At 40.9% G+C, this 20089-nt stretch overlaps 1 protein-coding gene across 2 annotated transcripts in view; it reads right to left on the bottom strand.

Moving 5' to 3' along the window:
* The window catches only part of mad1l1 (mitotic arrest deficient 1 like 1), a 51559-nt gene that overhangs the window by 23793 nt on the left and 7677 nt on the right, over positions 1–20089 (bottom strand). The window contains exons 9-14 of one of the 2 annotated variants that reach the window (XM_030780524.1): positions 19751–19837; positions 15687–15831; positions 12452–12592; positions 10041–10097; positions 8591–8682; positions 6044–6134 (exon numbers count right to left, since the gene is read on the bottom strand). In XM_030780524.1, the coding sequence (XP_030636384.1) occupies positions 6044–6134; positions 8591–8682; positions 10041–10097; positions 12452–12592; positions 15687–15831; positions 19751–19837 (613 nt within the window). The remainder of the gene's footprint in view (positions 1–6043; positions 6135–8590; positions 8683–10040; positions 10098–12451; positions 12593–15686; positions 15832–19750; positions 19838–20089) is intronic. The other variant, XM_030780525.1, reaches the window with a different exon arrangement.

Here is a 20089-nt window from a genome sequence, read left to right as displayed (position 1 = left end):
TATTCAGCTCTTGTAGAGTTCAGACAGTTTTCTCAGATGCTTTTGGAGTCAATTCGGACAGACACACAATACAACACCCAGATATACGCTCAAGGTTAGGAGCACTTACGAAAACCATTATTCACAGGTTATTGGCAGGCAGCTAGCTAACAATTTATTGGATGAGTTAGCCATTAATAACATGACAGATCTCAAAGGCGAAGCTTCATTCATCTGTCAATAAACATTTTAAGCTCTGTTCTTCTGTCAGTGTGAAAATATGACACAGCGACCACAAAACTTGAACAGAACTCACATACAATGAGCCAGGGAAAAATGTTAAACTCTAGACTCTTTCTTACTACAATAAGGCCAAGAGCTAGAATCAGTATGCAAAATATTAATTAAGAAACCAGCAACACCCTTGTTTCTAGAAACTCCACTAAGAAATACAACAAAAATATGATAACCACATGTGAAAAATGACTACTAAAAACAAGAGATCTAACTCATTGGATTGATGGGACCACATCAACAGAAACTCAACTCAAAACACAAAAGGTACAAAAAAGTTAGAGCACTCCATTCAGAAACAACCCCTTTCAAGGTCCTGTCAGTGGTGTGCTCGTAGTGTGTTTGTTTAGCTATGTGTTTTTGTGTGTGTGTGTGTGTGTGTGTTTGTTTATTTTCTGTCTTGTTTTTAGCGTCTTGCATCACTTCATTAATGCACAGGAGATAAGACCTCTATAAATATTCATCTCTATTAAGGCCAATCACATTAGAGGATGGAGACATAGCAGGAGGGAATGGAGAAAGGGTGGAGGGGTGTTAATGTGTAAATAGATCTTAAAAGGGGCCCTGTTGAGCTGAGTTTAAGTTCGTATTTAACTTGTTCCAGCACTGAATCTTTACAGACAATATTAGTATGAGTATTAGTATGAGTATTCAAGTTCTTAGCCGCAGTAGACAAGACTAAGAGGATGCGGGTTTAGACAGAGGCTAGTGGGTTTAGACAGAGGTTAGATCACCGAAAACAAAACCCAACGTCACGTACAAACATAAATAGAGACCGTCCCTTCTGGTGCAGAGACTTTGAATATTGTATATAAACACAGAGATACTTGTAAAAAGAGTGAGTGAGAGAGTGTGTGTGTGTGTGTGTGCACTCATACATTAATAAAGAGCTCTGTTCCCTTCCAGCTAAGACAGGAGAAAACAAACAAATGTACATGTTGATAGTAAGCACTGTTTTACTGTATAAAAAAAATAACAATTATCACGTGGAAAATTTTGTTGAGTATTCACTGTCTCAGAGGTTAAGTGTCCACTCTGATAAGCAGACAGATCTCGAGTAGGTTAAGGTTTCACAGCATAAAACAAGGACATAATAAAAGACTGCCTTTGGCAAATATACCTTTCAGTAAATAGCGAAGTGTTAACTTAAGGTGTACTAAAAACCTAATTCACTAAGATTTTCAAGGCCAGTTGTAAGTAAAAGCAGTTCTCCTTGTTCAGAACCGACCATGACATGAGAACGACAAAGACTGTAATACAGCAAGGGACTTTCATTTATTTACAAACTATTTTTAATTCTTTGATATTTCTGGTATTTTAGCATTTTGGTCAAGACTTCCATGGTTATCCAAAATGATGCTTCAGTTATAAAAAGTATAATACTGATATGTATATTACACATGCATTATGTATAGTACTGGAATGTGTAATGTATGATACATTATACCACTATACAATATGTATAGTATTGTCATGTAAAATGTATTACACATTACTATACAAAATGCATGGTATTGTTATGTCTAATGTATAATATATTGTTATGAAAAAGCCAGTGCTGTGGTTTATATGCACATTCATTCATGGGTGCAGTGAGTCAAGACATTTGGTAAGGTTGTGCACTGTATGTTACTGAGTGATCTGTGAGACCAATCTAATACATCTAAAATGCCTTGGTCTCCGAGGGCGCAGTTACTGGACTATAAACAAAAATGGCTCTAAAACACATACAAACCCCAACACATACAAACACACACAGACACATACACTCACTCTCTCGTACACACAAAGTGGAGGATGACAAAAAGAGAGCAAGAGAGAGAGAGAGAGAGTGAGGGAGAGAGAGAGAGAGAGAGAGAGAGAGAGAGAGAGAGAGAGAGAGAGAGAAAGGGGAGAGAGAGAGAGGGAACCTAAACAGCATGAATATTTGAACAGTCTGAGTTGCAGCTGTGGTTATATTTAAGTGCCTCTGCTGGAGTATGATTTATTTATCCAATGACAACACCTCTCTGATGGTCCTCAGGAGCAGGCCAGGGCAGGAGAAAACCCTTTGCCTTTACGGGCGCGTGTCTTTACCGATGACCTCATGCGAGAATGTCAGTTAAGTAGTTTACAAAAATATCACTCCCCCATGCCACACAAACTCCTTTCATTCCTCTCTCTCTCTGTTTCTTGATCTCTCTGTTTCTCAAGTTCTTGTCACACAGGTCAGGAGACAGGAGAGAGAAGGAAAGGTAAAAACGGCAGAAATGGAGAGATGAGTTAAAATTGAAAAAGGACAAAAATGGTTCTAATATAAACTGAGAGTGTCCTGGTTTGATGTTTTTGAGGGTGAGATTAAAAAAAATTCTTCTGAAATGTACTGAAGAAACCTGAAGAAGTTATTCACATTTTCTCAACCGCATATTCATCGTCTGAGACCTGTCTAGCCAATCAGCCAGTCTGAGTAGACTACATTAGTCCTTATTAGGTTACTGACCTCCAGACAGATACCTGCTCTTAGACATCAGACAACTATAGGCTCGTGCTAAAACTACACTCACAGTCAAACTCCTTAACTAGTCAGTGTGTGTGTGTGCACAGCAGTAACACTCCTTAACTAGTCAGTGTGTGTGTGTGTGTGTGTGTGTGTGCACAGCAGTAACACTCCTTAACTAGTCAGTGTGTGTGTGTGTGCAGCAGTAACACTCCTTAACTAGTCAGTGTGTGTGTGTACAGCAGTAACACTCCTTAACTAGTCAGTGTGTGTGTGTGTGTGCAGCAGTAACACTCCTTAACTAGTCAGTGTGTGTGTGTGCACAGCAGTAACACTCCTTAACTAGTCAGTGTGTGTGTGTGTGTGTGTGTGTGTGTGTGTATACAGCAGTAACACTCCTTAACTAGTCAGTGTGTGTGTGTGCACAGCAGTAACACTCCTTAACTAGTCAGTGTGTGTGTGTGTGCAGCAGTAACACTCCTTAACTAGTCAGTGTGTGTGTGTGTGTGCAGCAGTAACACTCCTTAACTAGTCAGTGTGTGTGTGTGTGTGCAGCAGTAACACTCCTTTACTAGTCAGTGTGTGTGTGTGCAGCAGTAACACTCCTTAACTAGTCAGTGTGTGTGTGTGTGTGTGCAGCAGTAACACTCCTTAACTAGTCAGTGTGTGTGTGTGCAGCGGTAACACTCCTTAACTAGTCAGTGTGTGTGTGTGCAGCGGTAACACTCCTTAACTAGTCAGTGTGTGTGTGTGCAGCAGTAACACTCCTTAACTAGTCAGTGTGTGTGTGTGCAGCGGTAACACTCCTTAACTAGTCAGTGTGTGTGTGTGCAGCGGTAACACTCCTTAACTAGTCAGTGTGTGTGTGTGCAGCAGTAACACTCCTTAACTAGTCAGAGTGTGTGTGTGTGTGCGCACAGCGGTAACACTCCTTAACTAGTCAGTGTGTGTGTGTGTGTGTGTGCAGCAGTAACACTCCTTTACTAGTCAGTGTGTGTGTGTGCGTGTGTGTGTGTACAGCAGTAACACTCCTTAACTAGTCAGTGTGTATGTGCAGTAGTAACACTTTAAGATGTTTTGTCACTGGCAATGTTTGCCTCTTCAAAAAAAAAAGAAAAAAAAAAAAACCTTAAAGCTGTCCTCTAGGAACAATTTCAAATGATGGCTAACAATAGGACTGCTGTTCTTTCTGCTGAGAAGGTAAAGAAGAAAGGGCGGGGGGGGGGAGAGACATAGGCAGAAACTTAATGTCCTTTTCACAGAGAAGAATTTGTCATTGACATTTGAATGCTAAACTCTGAATGAGGATAGAGCCACAGTGTTTTGAGGACATGGTACAACCTCAGTTCCCACTGTGTTCTAGAATGAGATGTAGAGAATTATGAACCCCTTAAACAAAATATCAGGGTTTCACTGTCTCACATTATGACCCTCTTTTAAAATTGCCTCACACCAAAGCCAGAGCTTGGATGAACAGCTCACTGAAAAAAAAAAAATATTCTCACTGAATATCACTTCTTACACTTACCACTGCCAGTGAAGCAAAAAAACCTTGAAAATGGAAACAAAACCATCTGAATCAGAGGTCAAAGCTTTAAGGACAGTATTTGGTCAAGCTCTAGAGCCATTACATGATGACCACATTTTTGCAGTGTGAGAAACAGGAATGTTTACATTTGGATTGGGACACCACTTGAATCTGGTTCAAGGCCATTCACCTTGGCAACCGTAATCAAAATTCGATTTCTACCACGACCTCCGGCATGATATTATATCCAGATTTGTCTGTAGAAATGTGGTAAAGTTGCAATACAAGAGTGAAAAATGCTTTGTATACAGGCAAATGTTATTACTAATAAAACGTGTTAGTAGTAATATACTACTATCTCATTTAAATGTCATAAATAAATGCTCTTATAATTCAGTGCCCACTGGGCATGTTTTTTCTTTTATCTGAGGATCAATAAAAAGCTTAGAGAACTGAAGAATTAAATAAAACCATCCATCCAGAATGCTGTAGAAATTAGACACACTCTACTCTCGCTTGAAGGTGTCCTGTGGCACCAGCGTGTGTGTGTGTGTGTGTGTGTGTGTGTGTGTGTGTGTGTGTGTGTGTGTGTGTGTGTGTATGTGTATGTGTGTGTGTGCGCGTGTGTGTGTGTGTGTGAGTGAGATAAGAGTCCGGTCAGGCCTAAAGTGGTCCTAATCTCTGGAGTTGTCTGTGAGGCAGTGGTGAACTTCATTAAAGCCACATCTAAAAAGCCACAATCTACCCAAACCAAGTCAAGCAAAAAACCCACAGACAGAACCAAACACTCAGACGCCAACCACGCAGAACTTACCCGGTCCTCAAAAGACCGAGGTTTAGCCTGAAATAGTCTCATTTAGGCCATGCACACACACACACAAACACACACACACACGCACGCAAAAACATACAACACCCCAAAAAACTGAAACAGAACCAAGCACTCAAAAAACCATCCAGGCACAAGTCCTCAAAAGACTATGGCTTAACTTAACATTCTCAGTCAGGCCCCACACATGTGCACACACACACACACTCATACAAACATGCACACACAGACACACACACAAACAAACACACAAACGTTGCTCCATGGAAGCCAGTAAGCTCCACTCTTCACTTAAAAAAAAAAAGGGGGGGGGGGGGGGGGACCACTACCTGAGAGGTTTCATATGAGAGCAAAAGGATTACATAAGTCTCAGGAAATCAGTCCTACTATGAAGACCTTTCAAAGAAAAATGACAGTGAGCCTTAAAACTGCTTATTTCCTATGAGAGTGATAAAGACTTGAAAGATAACTCTGAAGTTTGGTAAGGGAAAAAAACGGTCATTTTGCCTATGTCAGGGGACAACTGAAAACAAGCTCAAACATTTCAAAAGAACATCTAAAAAGTAACTCGGTAAAAGCTGCATTTTTGATGTGGATACGGCACGGACATTAACCGAATAAAAAAAAAAAAATCACTTAGCTTAGTTCTCGTAGGGGTCGGCTTTGATCCCCTTTTTCATTACGGAGTGGGCACTGTGGGTACTTCCACAGTGAAGGAAAAAGGCAGTGAAGTGTTTTAAAACATGTTTTAATGATTGTTATAAAAGCATTAAGCTTTAGCCACATAATCCATCATCGCTATTTGCACTAAGAGCAAAACTCAAGGCTAGCATCCCAGATTTACAGCCCCCAGCTGTCTGGGCCGTAAAGATCTACATGCTCTCTTTGATAAGTGGGAGTATGTGTGCGTGTGTGCGTGTGTGTGTGTGTGTGTTACCTGTAGGTTATGCCTTTCCAGTCTCATCTCCAGAATGTTGTTCTGTTCCTCCAGGCGTTGACGCTCAGACTCCAATTCCTCTATCTTCTGCCTACACACACACACACACACACACACACACACACACACACACACACACACACCCCAAAAATTTCCAAAAGTTCCGTTAGCATCACACACACTCCTTAGAGAAGTAGACATAAGGTTAAATCGGAGTGAAGAAGAAGTTCACACAGTTCTGTATAATTCAAATGGCAATACTGAAGTTCAAATAAATCTTTTATTTCAAGACACACACTAGTTGTTCTAACCCTGTCAGTGACAGGAAACAGTACAGCCTCACAGTGCATTGTCTCTTTTCCCTTTTGTCTCAATATACAATTCAGAGCATGTTGGAACATCCTGCTGTCATTCTCAACAATGCAGCTACAGTTCTGCATTGTTGCTACAGAGAACAAAAATTTAAAGAAAAAATAAAACAAAATAAAAACCACACTGTGACACGTGGAACATGAAATCCTGCGTCATGACAAGAACTGTGTGGGAGGCCAGGGACCTGCGTCTGTATTTAAATCCATTCCAGAACATTCGCTTTCTTTCACAGCGTAATTTATCTGATTTGCTCATATGACTAACAATAGGCCTAAAGCGTGTCGTCCGTTTCCACGGTACCCGGGAGCAGGTGGCCCCCACGACAACCAAATTACACCGAACTTCACTGTAAACAACCGCCGTGCGCAACCCCTTCCCAGAAGGCTTTGCCGTCGTCGAAAGGCATCAAACAGCGAACCATCCCATTCGGCATCAATCTTTCATCGTGAGGAAAGCATAAACGCCGCACTAAACGGTAAGGGAACCCCTCAGGTGCATTACCTCTGTGGGCGACAGGAACCCAATCACGTTCTTTGAAACCATTTGTGATGCTATTCAGAAGGTTTCGAAGTTCAAGTTCCCCATGGGTTATTCTAAATTACCCGCCCAAAAGTGTCTCTCTCTTATGAAATATGTTCATCTTCTGTGTAATTGCCTCTGTAGTAAACAGTATCCTCAAATGCAACAGCCGCAAATCAGATGCTCTTGATTTAATTAAGCTGGCTCATTTAACGCTGTTCTTTAACTCAACCACTTTTAGCCGGAGTCACTCTTGAATTGTTTTTGTTCATTTGTTTTTGACACTTTTTTCAAATACAAAACAAAACAAATATTCAATTAATGAACGAAGCGGAAAGAAAAAACACAGATTGTCCAAATTAATCTGGAGCCAATTAGTGACTCTATGACCAAGAAACATCAGACGGAATTTTCTTGTGTTTACATGCTGATGAAAAAAAGAGGCAGAAGGAGAAGGAGAGAGAGAGAGAGAGAGGGAGAGAGAGGGGGGGACAGAGAAAGAAAAGAATCATGTGTAAGTGAAACATCTGCACAAGCAAAAGAAGACCAGCCATCTTTTCACAGTAATTAGATAGCACCATATGCCACAATTACAGTCCAAGATAAAGATTTCACTCAGTCCAACATATTTCCTCCATCTTCCACAGAGAAAGCTGAGTCAACAGCATTCCCCAGTTTGGAAATTCAGTGTGTCCACTCAGTAAAGGTGATCAGACACTGAATTCACAGAAAAGCAAAACATATAATAATGACCCATAGGGCCATAATAACCATGTAATAACAACACCCAGGACAATAACAACCATGTAATAATGTTCTTAAGAAAATAATAACCATAATATGGTTTTCTTATGCTGACTCCCTCAGACTCATTTGTACTCTCCAACAATATTAACAATAATAATAGCTTTTCAAAAAATATAAAAACAATCATTCATTTACCATGGTCAAAACTGACACAGACATTAGTGTATGTGAAAGCTGACCAAGAGCTAACATGTTCCCAAATATATAAACACACGCGCACACACACACACTTTTTTTTTATACTTTTGTGGCCAAACTATATAATCATTCAGAGGCTCTTACAACTTTCATCATAATTCATGTGCACAGTATCTCAGTGATGGGCTCATTCATCCTAATCACTCTTCAAAGTGAATTATGAATAGCATAGACCGTATTCCTCCACATAAAACAATACTCATTATGACCAACAACAAGCATCATCCAAAAAGGATTCATCTTATTTTTAATACTTTCTATGTCTTCTTTCAGCACACTGTACACTAATCCAGTGATTTAGTATTATTATTATTATTATTATTATTTATATGTCATTATTTGTTCTGCTCTTGTACAACATATAATATTAAAACTAAAAACCTATGTCAAAACTAAAGGATAGCATATCCCTAATGCTGGCATCACATAAACTACAAGCAACACAGAGATGGGACTTCAGCACAGAGTCTAATTTCCGCATGTTTACTTAGAGGCTGGTGTGAATAGATCAAAAGGATTACATATGTACTGAATGTGAGATGGCAGGCCTGAATATTATGTTAGCTCACACGGGCACCGCTGGAAGATAAGACGTGAGCGAAGACGCGAGGGTGAATTGTGACTGGCAGTTGCTGAGCAGAAAGCTCTCACCTGAGGGAGTTGATCTCCTCAGTCGTTGCTATGGGGTTGCTCTCGACAACCGAGGCCTGCTGCTTCTTCAGGACATCGAGTTCTAACTCCGCCTGTGAGGTGAGGAGGAAGAGGAAAAATCAAAACAAAAACATAGGAAACAAAAGACAGAGGACCAAAAACAAAAATATCAACATTTCATTAGCATAAACTACATGTTGTCGCTTGCCCTGTGTGTGTGTGTGTGTGTGTGTGTGTGTGTGTGTGTATGTGTACATGTTTACTGTGAGATACGAATTTCTGTTTTACTGATTAATTTTACATAAGGAAAACAGTATCGGTTCTTCCTTTCAACTCTAGACTATTTCCTGAGTGTGCCTGTGTCTGTTAAGGTAATTTCATGTTTACATCGTTTGGGGTCAGAGCTGAGACAACGAGCACAAAAAACTATAAGGCATAACAAAGAAAGAAAAGTGAGACACTGAGAGAGGGAGGGAGAGAGAGAGAGAGACAGACAGACAGACAGAGAGGAAGAGCGAGGGCTCCCTTTAACATAACATACAACCAAACCTAATCCTACAAGCTAGAAATCATACGCCTCTGTCCCTCTCCCTCGGCTTACTCTAATGTCTCTTATCATGTCCTCTCTCACTATCCTGTCTTTCCTCTCACGTCCCCTTTTCTCAGCAATAACCGAAGCGAAAGACGGCCAAATTTCTCATGCCGTCTCCCGTCCCGTCGCCATAGGAGACAGGAGAGAAAAAGGTGCGAAGGAGAACACAGCTGAGAGGTTGATGGGAGAAAATATAGAAAGCATTACGATTTCTTATTGCCCTGACAGCAGCCTGAAATCACCAAAAAAAAAAAAAAAGAAAAAAAAAACTCCCCCTACCCACACGCAGATACACACTCACACACACACACACATACACAATCACTGTCCGCCAATGAAGACAATCAGCAATCCCAAGCATACGGGTTCGGCAGGGGACCTGAGAAATACCCAGAAGAGCTTGACTCAGTGAGACTGGCTCTGTGTCTTCAGTTACTGGGGGTGGGTATTCTATTTCTGCTGTGTGCACATTGTCCAAGCATTCACACTGTTTCAACCCTCTAATTGTCTGCCTGTGTAGTAAATATCACTATAGTAACACATTCACTAACACAAGCTGGCAGCATAATCGACCCCAATTCAAGACAGAAATATATTAAAAAAAAAAAAAAACAGATGATGATGAATGCATGATGTCTGAAAAGTGAAGGAGCGATGAATGAGCACAAAGTCAGGTAACGGTGCTTTCATCCGCTCTCACAAACAGGATCAACACCAAAGACCAAGAGGAGAAGGAGGGGGGCATCTGTTAGCTGTAAACTGACCATTTTCAGTAAAGGTCATTTTGTTTCCATTAGCTAGCATTTTTTTGTTGGTTGGCAGTCGCCCAAAGCGAGGGCCAGTGTTTCGCTCTCTCACCCTCTGAGCCTGGAGTTTGAATGTGCCAGCTTCCTCCTGGGCTTTTGACAGCTGAGCCTAAGAGAAAAGAAATACAGGTATTATACATCAACACAAAAAAATAACAGATACAAAGAAATACAGGTATTATACATCAACACAAAAAAATAACAGATACAAAGAAACCGATTCAACATGTATGATATGAGTCTGACACACTGACAAAACACAAGTGTTATTCATTAATGTTGGAGTCATAAACCAAAGTTATTTAAAATAAGAATCAGAAAAGGCAGTGAGAGAGAAACAGTCTTAATACAGTATTCTCTGTTAATGAACTTCATTTAAATACCTCTAAGACAGTTCTATAAAAAAAAGAAAGAAAGAAAACAGAAAACCACACACACACATACATCTAAAAGAGGAAGTTCAGAGCACACTGTCCCAATGGAATGATGCCATTTTACTTTCTGAGATCATTTTCTCTCACAGAAAGAGAGAGAGGGGGAAAGTCAAAAACACTTACGGCTGAGTGAAGTGCAGATGCACTTTAATCAGACAACATTTGTTTGATTGTATTACACACTATGACATGATGTTGCTTTCATTGAGCTCTGATGACTAAACCAATTATCATTTTACTAAAAGATAATACAGCGAGTACTGCATTTGAGGTGATGGGGTGTAAGAATTTGTTTTTGAGAATTTCTCAAATTCATATTCTGTGAGCTTTGCTTCGGCATCTGCAGGGAATAAAAACATGAAAATCTTATATATCTTGGACATGAAGGATTAGGAACTAAGAACGCGGCACACCCTGACTACACTGGAGCTGTGAAAATCAACTGATCCAAAAAAAAAAAAAAAATCTGCAATTGCTTTGGTGTGTAATTAGCAACCTGACCAAACCATGGCTCAAAGTTTCTTTTAAGTTGAATAATGTCTATTTTTTTTTTTTAAATATAGTATTATTTTACAGCATAAGGTTTTCTTTCGTATGTTCATACAGAAACTGTTTAGTTCCAATTTGATTGAAAGTTTGCATAGCTAAACCAACAATCAGCAAGGGGGTCTATATGTTTTCACCAAGAAAAGCCAAATCAAAAGAAAAAAAAAAAAAAGAAAAAAAGAGAGGAAACCTGACCTCTCATGTCTGTATAACCACCAAAATAAAGGAACCGTTTGGGCAAAAGATGATTTTAAACGTGTGCTGGAAGAATGTGACTTCATACAGGCGCAATTAACACCCGGTTATACTGTCTCAGTTGATTATACAATCAACACCCCATTCCAGGGTCTTAGGGGTCAAGTACAAACCCACCAGCCTGACTTGCACTGCCTTCACTAGAGGAACACATCTCAGGCACCCTGAGAGGTGAGACCCTTGGGAGACATTTTGTAACTCTCAAGAGTTTCACAAGCAACTGTGGCTAAGGTAATGTTGGCATGGAAGTCATAGAAGAAAGGCATTAACTAGGGTTGGTCGTGTCTCTGTTTGTGAGGCTGGATCAAGATGCAGGGAACTCCTGCCAGTGATTGGTTGAAAGTACAGGGTTTTTTTTATTCTTTGAGCAAAGCAGTGCGACAGAACACAGACAGTGGTCTAATGAGCATTGAAAAAAGTGGCACACACTCAGCTAAGTCATCCTTTACCTTGTTCTCGGCTAGCAGAGGAGGGTCTGTGTGTGGCGTTCTCGGCTAGCAGAGGAGGGTCTGTGTGTGGCGTTCTTGGCTAGCAGAGGAGGGTCTGTGTGTGGCGTTCTTGGCTAGCAGAGGAGGGTTTGTGTGTGGCGTTCTTGGCTAGCAGAGGAGGGTCTGTGTGTGGCGTTCTCGACTAGCAGATGAGAGCCTGTGTGTGGCGTTCTTGGCTAGCAGATGAGAGCCTGTGAGGTGTTCTGGCCTAGCAGATGAGAGCCTGTGAGGTGTTCTGGCCTAGCAGATGAGAGCCTGTGAGGTGTTCTGGCCTAGCAGATGAGGGTCTGTGTGGCGTTTACCAAAGGAAAACCGCAGGTCTGAGTGTTTCTTTCCCACAGAGCTTCATTAAGGGGTGGGCTACATCACCTCAGCATGGTTTAGATCCACTCATCCCTTTCAACACTTTCACAAAGAACAATTGCGTTGCATCAAGATAGTTCTACAACCTCTGTCAAGACACCCAGAGACTGGTCTGGTAGTTGGTGTTGGCCCACTGATGAACCATGACACTTAATATCAGTGTTTTATTGATTTGGGAGGATGTCACTTGTAGTTGAGACTGAAGGACAACGTCATCTTTTCTACCAATACATCATCAGTGTTTAGTGTAAGGATTAGACTGATATGGTGGGATTATTTCATGATATGCCACTGCATTATAAGAAATCTAGTAAGGATTAGAGTGCGAGGTGGGTTTATTTCATAATGTGCCATTGCACTGTGGGAAATGTAGTCACCTCCATTTCTGTGTTGTGGGCCTGCACCTTCTGAAGCATTTCCTCTGCCTCTCGGACACGGCGAGTGAGCTGAGGAGAGTACTCAGTGGAGGCCAGTTCACGGTCATATGATTCCAGTATTGCTCGCATGCCGTCCCGTTCCTGTAACAAACACGTACATGTACATACGGAAACAGATAATTATACAAAACATATTGAAGAAAAATGTTCAGCTAGCTAAATTCAGCTTTAACAGAAAGGGTTGTGTTTCCCAACATAATCCATCACTGCTTTTTCCTTTGGCCTCACACACACACACACTACAACCTTAACTACGTGCCAGTGTCATTAATTTTAAAGGTGAAAAAGAACTATGTTTCTCTCAGGACTCATGCATAGTCCTTACACCATGAACCGAAAAGGTAATTTCAAGCTGCTCTTAACTTGGTTCCAGGCAAACACAAAAAAGAAGGGGTAAGGGAAAACAAACTAAGAGTAGGCTATGTTTTTTGTCTGCGGGATGCGTGGACAGTGGTACATATCTCATTTTCGAGTCGATTAAACAAAATTCAAATCTAGGCTTTAAATCGAAGAATTGCAAGATTGATGGACCGTTTAGAGTCATTTTCCAGAGAGGCAGGAACAAACACACAACATAAAGAAACACACACACATACGCACACACGTACACATCCACATTTAAAACACACACCCACACTCTGACTACTATCAGACTGTTTGCTGTTTAATGATCCATTTGAATAGCCTTGCTACAGTTTATCAGATATAGCTGTCATTGTGGATTAAGCAAAAATGCTTTTCTTTAATGAGTTCTGCAACTAAGCAAGCATGTGGTACTGTGTTTCTATTCAAGAGTTTGTGGAATTAGGCTGTTTATCGATTAACGCTCACACAAATCAGCCAAAGGCTGACAAATCTACGCATCTGGGGAAAAAGAAAAAAAACGTGCGGATTTGACCAACAGGAAACATGTCTGCCCACTCACTCAACAACATACACCAGCCAATATAAGTCGGAGGTCATCTCATTTCATTCCTGACCTTGTCCAGTCTGGCAAAGATCAAAGCAGGATTCATTTTGATTCATTTTGCTTTCTGACTTTGTGTCATTGTTTTAATAAGGTTTCAGACACCCAAGGCTTTTCACACACACATACACACAAACAACACACACACACACACACACACACACACGCAAACACCTCTCAAGAGCTATTTTACCTCTGATAAAATTCAGCCACAGGTTTATCTTAATCAAAAATCACCTCATTCAGTGGGCAGATAACAGAGTCTTATTTGAGCTCTATTATTCTAGAGCTGAGCAGCAGCATCATGGTGTGTGTGGGGACATATGGATATGTGTGTGTGTGTGTGTGTGTGTGTGTGAGTGAGTGTGAGAGAGAGAAAGAGAGAGAGAGAGAGAGAGAGAGAGAGAGAGAGAGAGAGAGAGGGGGGGGAGATAAGACAACATAAAGTCCATTTAGATTGGTGTTTCTCTTTGGGCATAAAATGCTTCAGAGGAACTAGCTAAACAAAAGCTGCCCTTGCATTACTGGATGAGAGATAGACAGACTTATGGATGTGGCTAGAGTTTACACTCACAAATACATCTAATAATAGTCCTTAAGAGGAGGAGCCCATCAACAGAGACTACACTTTGAGTCTGTTCTCGCTCTGAGATCGTCAAATTACTTGATGCTATAATGTGATCTCAGTCGTCAACACAGGGTAAAAAATAAACAGATAAATAAAGAAACAAACTTGTGAAGTCTCTTTTTGGCACATCCAAACAGGCAGCGGGATGAGTGAAAACCTCTCATTTGAGACTGACCTGATGCAGCTTCTCCTCTCTCTGGGTGTTATATCTCATGCCTAGTGACTGACCCTCATAACTAAGTCTCTTACAGCTCTGACCTCCTGACCTTTTCTCCGAATCATTTTACCGTGATGATTTGGAGAAAGGTCCAAATCCGAGCTCTCCAGTTCAAAGACTCAAACGCCTCATCACTGAGGGTTTCTTAAGTAAACTGTGGACAACGGAGTTTGTCCTTTAATGCGGCTGATGACTCTCTGTGAATGAGGAAAAGAGCATGACACTGACTAACGGAGAGATGCAGACCAGAGACGCAGTTTCACCCCAAAAGGAGAAAAATCTCACATGTTCAGCCTAATTACTTTTTGGTGCGTGATCCACTGATGCTAATTACATAAATAATGACATCTACCAAACCTTTTAATCTAAATTGGAGTGTAACACATGCAGGTTTAATAAGACAAAGGAGAGTCAGTGGAGAACCCATACATTCTGTAAGTATCATCATACGACTATTTTGGGGTCTGCATTTCGTGATAGCCTTCTAACGTTGGTTGTGAGTGTTGGGGAGAGTATTATGTATAATACAGAAAAATGACAGACAAACCAATGAAACCATCAGAGGCACACAACAACAGCCAAACTTCGGAATTCTGAACCAATTTTTACAATCTTTCATTACGCCAAATGCATGTGTGTGTGTGTGTGTGTGTGTGTGTGCGCGTGTGTGTTTGTGAACCTGTTTAATTAGTGCACGGAGGTGTCTGTCAGAGTTAGTGTTAGCCACATAATAGCTTTTTTAGGTTTCACTGTTTTTACTCTTATATACCCTATAAGTGACCAGGAGACAGTGACCAGAAGTGTTTGTTTTTAATTACTCCTCATAATTATGACTCCAACAGTGTCCTCAGGATTACTAAAGATCACATAACGTGGGCATTGACTATACATATTACCCATGGATACATAGCAACTGTTTACTTAGGGATAATGAGCTGTGTGTTCAATAAAAAACTATAATGAAGTTGTCAAGTTAGTCACAACATCTGAGAACAAGTATGAGGTGAGTTGAGTAAACAGCATTGGTGTCATTAGAACATTTGTGTGCATGATTACTTTAACTCGACACTGTCACTGATGCAGTTGGACAACCTCCACCATTAAGGTAGGCACTAGCCTTGACTTCACAGCCAACGATAGCTGGCATACGGTGAACTGTGCAGGTCTGTGTCTGAAGCATGAGCATCAGTTTGAAGTAAACATACTCAAAAACATCGACAAAACCTTTGACATTAAAACCCATAGTCAGAGTAGATCAGGGGTCTGTATGTGTGTGTGAAAGTATTAGTGCCATAACTCTGAGCCAAAGTGGACCTTGACAACCATGTATGTGTATGTATGTGAAAAAGAAAAACAGAAAAACCTTTGTGAGCAGCAGGACTCTCTTCTGGAGGCGCTTGACCAGAGCATCCTGGTTCTCCCTCTTCTTCTGCTCCTCCAGAGCTTTGGAGCGTTGCTGCACCACCTCCGTCTGGAGCTCCGCCCGGGCCTTCTCCAGAGTACGCAAGCTGAGAGAGAGAGAGAGAGAGAGAGCAAAAGAAACAAACAAATAAAAAAAGTGTGAGTACAGAATGTATGCAAACAATAGCACCTTGCACAGTTAAAATAAATAAATAAACCTTAGAATACCGCATATGCACGGCAGAATCTCTACCTCCATAGAGGGTTTTTCCATACGTGAATAACCCTCCCCGTTGTCTCTCATGGATTTCGCTGACATCCGACTTTTTCCTGCTTATTCCTCATGCTATTCTTAGGTAAGGCAGTAGCTTGTACCAGTGCGAATAGATCTGTGTGGATTTGTCTAAATATTTACAAAATATTATATGTTGTATTATTATGTTTTATATATCTATTTTTTGTTGCATTCCAAGTGAACCAAAGCAACAGTTCAAAATTATCTGAGGGCAGTTCCCATTAGCTGAGAAACCCTGCCCACGTGAAATTTTCACAAACACCAAAAGACAAATCCAATTAAGATGAACATGCCATGATTACATGTGTTTTAAACTGATAACAGGTAAGATGACTCCACGTCAAACTTTGCCTACTAGTCACCAATTCTGCCTCTGAGTGAGTGAGTGAGTGAGTGAGTGAGTGAATGTCTGTGCTTTCAAATCAGTGGAGTTCTTTTCCATTACACAGACTGGCTCTGATAGAGGGGTGTGTGATGATGTGTTTGGAGGTCTGTCCCATGGTAATGTGTGTGTGTGTGCGTGTTATATATTTGCAGGGGAAAAAAAGGGACAGACAGAGAAAGAGAATGTTTGATACAGATGGATTCTGACTGGGAGAGGGCTCTTCCACTTGACCTTGCAGAACGAAAGAAATTACTCACAGCAAGGGTTCATTCCCATCAAACACTTTGTGTGCGTGTGTGTGTGTGTGTGTGTGTGTGTGTGTGCGTGTGTGCGCGTGTCTAGGTTGGTGAGAGAGAGAGAGAGAGAGAGAGTGTGTGTGTGTGTGTGCGTGTGTGTGTGAGTGCACGAGTGTGTGTGAGGTCCTCACATAAGTAGATTGATTAACTCTTCTCATCTTCTCCAGATGCCAACCATCAACACCAATTTCTGCTCTAATGAGTATCACCACACCCTGTTACTGAGGTCCAATAACACAATAACACAGAGCCCAAGCACAAAAAAACATTTCTATCTCCAATTAATCTGACCTCTTTACGTAGAAAGGCCTATTATGCAAATTGCCTTCATTCGTTAGTAAATTAAGTAATTAATTTAGTGAGTCCACTCGGTCTCTATGCCGAAAACACAGCTTAATGGAGCATCTTGGACCGAGAGGATAAGTCACAGAAACCATAGGTACACGAACACACACACACACACACACACACACACACACTCACTCTCTCTCTCTCTTTCTCTCATACACACAAGCTGATTTTGAATACAGAGCAGAAAAGGCAGCTAATGCACTAGGATATTCTGGTTTCTTGGTGCATGCCAAATCTCTTCCTCACTCAATCAGTGTCTCTAACAGGGATTCCAGAGGTCAAACTTGACGACCCGTGACTCTTGAGTCGTCGAACTCCGCTTCAGCCCGCGAGGCCAAAGATCTGAGATTACGGAGAATTAGTTTAACCCTGAAAACGAACAAACAACCTGACAAAACAACCGCGTATCACAGTTCATTTATCAAAAAAAAAAAACAATGTTGAACTGAAAAGAAAATCACATTTTTTACACCATGTTATCGTTAGCCCGTCACAAAGACAGCTCGTTTGCATTAATTAGATGTTAATTAAATGAAAATCTTTCAATTATTCCAATTATATTTCTAGAATTTTACTTTATGTCATTAATCATAAGCATAATTAAGAGCAATGGAAACATTAATTAGATGACATCTTTGTACATAAATGACCTTTGGGTAAGTGCTCGTTTGACGATAAAACATAAGCTGACCTTTTCTCTGCACTGACTGTCTTGCTCATCAAATCAGTGTTGGGTTTACTCAGACACGTGTGGAATTTCAACATGTAACCCACCGCCAGCGAATCAACCTCGCGCAAAAACCTTGGGTTTTTTGGGTGTTTTTTTTTTCCCCAGCTCAAAGTCCATCACACATCTAAACAGATCAAATGAAATGACACATTCTGGCGTGCATGCACCGCAGGCAGCCGACTTTGAAAGCAAAAGATGTTTATTATGAGCCTACGGCGACCTGAAACAGAAGCTAAAACTTGTACCCATCAGCTGAAGATTTATTTTCCTTTAATTCTTAAATGATTTCAGTTGTGAAGAATAAATAAGAAACAAACACAAGGCCTTGTTCCCCAGCAAATCCGATTTTCAATCAGAGGAAAACAAGAATGTGTGCTACAGTGATATCCATCAAAGTTAATGGGAAAAAACTCTACACTTCTATGCACCTCAATGGAAACTCTGACAATTATTTGCTGTAAGCTAAACATAATTTAAAGGCAGCAGAAAAAGTGAGGGGAAAAAGACTAAATCGTGCGAGGGAAAGACGGGAGGACAAAAAAAAAAAAAAAAGAGAGAAAAAAAAAAAAAACACTCCCATAACTTTTCCCTTTTTAAGCGTGAAGTGTGCGAAGGTAATGACTGTCATCTCATTAACGCACCACTCTCTGTTTCAGACATCGTATTTCACAATTAGTGGCATTCAGCAAAGGGAGAAAGTAGAGCTGTGCTTGTTAGAAAAGACCTGACTATGTCAGGAAACTTCCGTTCAACTTGATCGCTCCACGTGAAGTGTGCACGCAAGCTCCTTGACTGGAGTCAAGAACGAGACCAATTACTGTCTAAGAATTAGAGAGGACAGAGGGAAGGGGTGGGGGGTGGAGAGAAAGAGAGACTTACAGAGACAGAGAGAGAGAGAGAGAGAGAGAGAGACTTACAGAGACAGAGAAAGAGAGAGAGACTTATAGAGACAGGGAGAGGGAGACTCTAAAATAAGCTATATAATAATTAAAGCCGACAAGATTAGCACTGGTTATCTGACTATTAAAAAATCCACTTTTCAAACGGCCAAATGAGCTAAAATGAGAATAAGAGTAAGGGCAAACTGTCAATATTATCCCTCTTTCTCACACACACACACACACACTCATACACACTCATACACACTCCCTCCCCTATTTGAAATATTGAATTTCTCTCTTTTACCCTTTTTATATGAGTGTGTGAGAATGTGTGCACGCCTGTGTTTGTTTATGTTTGTGTGTGTGTGTGTGTGCGCGCGCATGCGGGAGACAGAGAGCACACTGTGGTGACAGTCATCACTCATAAGTGAAGCAGACAGAGGAGGATGAAGCTGAATGGAGACTGTCAGTCTCTGTTCAACACAAGTTGTCGTCGCAGAAACGGCTGTCACGTCGCTCGCCGTTTCCCGTGTTTGACAGAAACGGGTCTGCGAGCACAAACTCTGACAGAAATTAGAGCAGCTCACAACCATACGGCTGCTATGGCACTGTTCAGCCAGAGAAACCCAAAGAAATAGAAATGCCAGCTGAGATAAAGAAAGTTGAAGCCATACGAGTCAAAGTCAGAGTTGCTGCGCAATGATTAATTGATGCCTAAAGCTACCACAATTTGTTCACTAAAGCTTTTTATTCTTGTGGGGTGTATTCAGGGAATGCGTATAATGTCTGAACGCGTGTAGTATAAGTGTCTCGTGTCATTGTGTGTGTGTGTGTGTGTTTGTGTACGTGTATGTGTGCCTTGTGCGATTGATTGTGTGTGTGTGTGTGTGTGTGTGTGTGTGTGTGTGTGTGTGTGTTTGTGTACGTGTATGTGTGCCTTGTGCGATTGATTGTGTGTGTGTGTGTGTGTGTGTGTGTGTGTTTGTGTACGTGTATGTGTGCCTTGTGCGATTGATTGTGTGTGTGTGTGTGTGTGTGTGTGTGTGTGTGTGTGTGTGTGTGTGTGTGCGCGCACGTGGGTCTTTTACCTTGTGGTAAGGGTATAATTCTGTTGTTTCAGATTGATCTCTCGCTGCTGAATTTGAATGACTTCTCTGGACAAATCCTCTGGTTTCCTGCAGTACAACAGCAACAAAAGCAAAAAAATCAGAACTGTGGAGTACATATTTGAAATGACAGAGAGAAGAGATGCTAATGATTAATTACCTGAAAACACACTGAAGAAAGAAGGGAAAAAAAAAAAGAAAGCTTTTGGGAGAAGCTATTGTAAAAAAAAAAAAAAAAAAAACTGTCAACTCTCATTTTCTATTCCATTTTCTTGTTTAATTTCTTTTTTTCATCTTGAGTGATTAAAGCTGTGTAATGAG

Source organism: Chanos chanos, chromosome 7 (assembly GCF_902362185.1).
Source record: "Chanos chanos chromosome 7, fChaCha1.1, whole genome shotgun sequence".
Taxonomy (NCBI): domain Eukaryota; kingdom Metazoa; phylum Chordata; class Actinopteri; order Gonorynchiformes; family Chanidae; genus Chanos; species Chanos chanos.
This window is presented reverse-complemented; position numbering and strand designations above follow the sequence as displayed.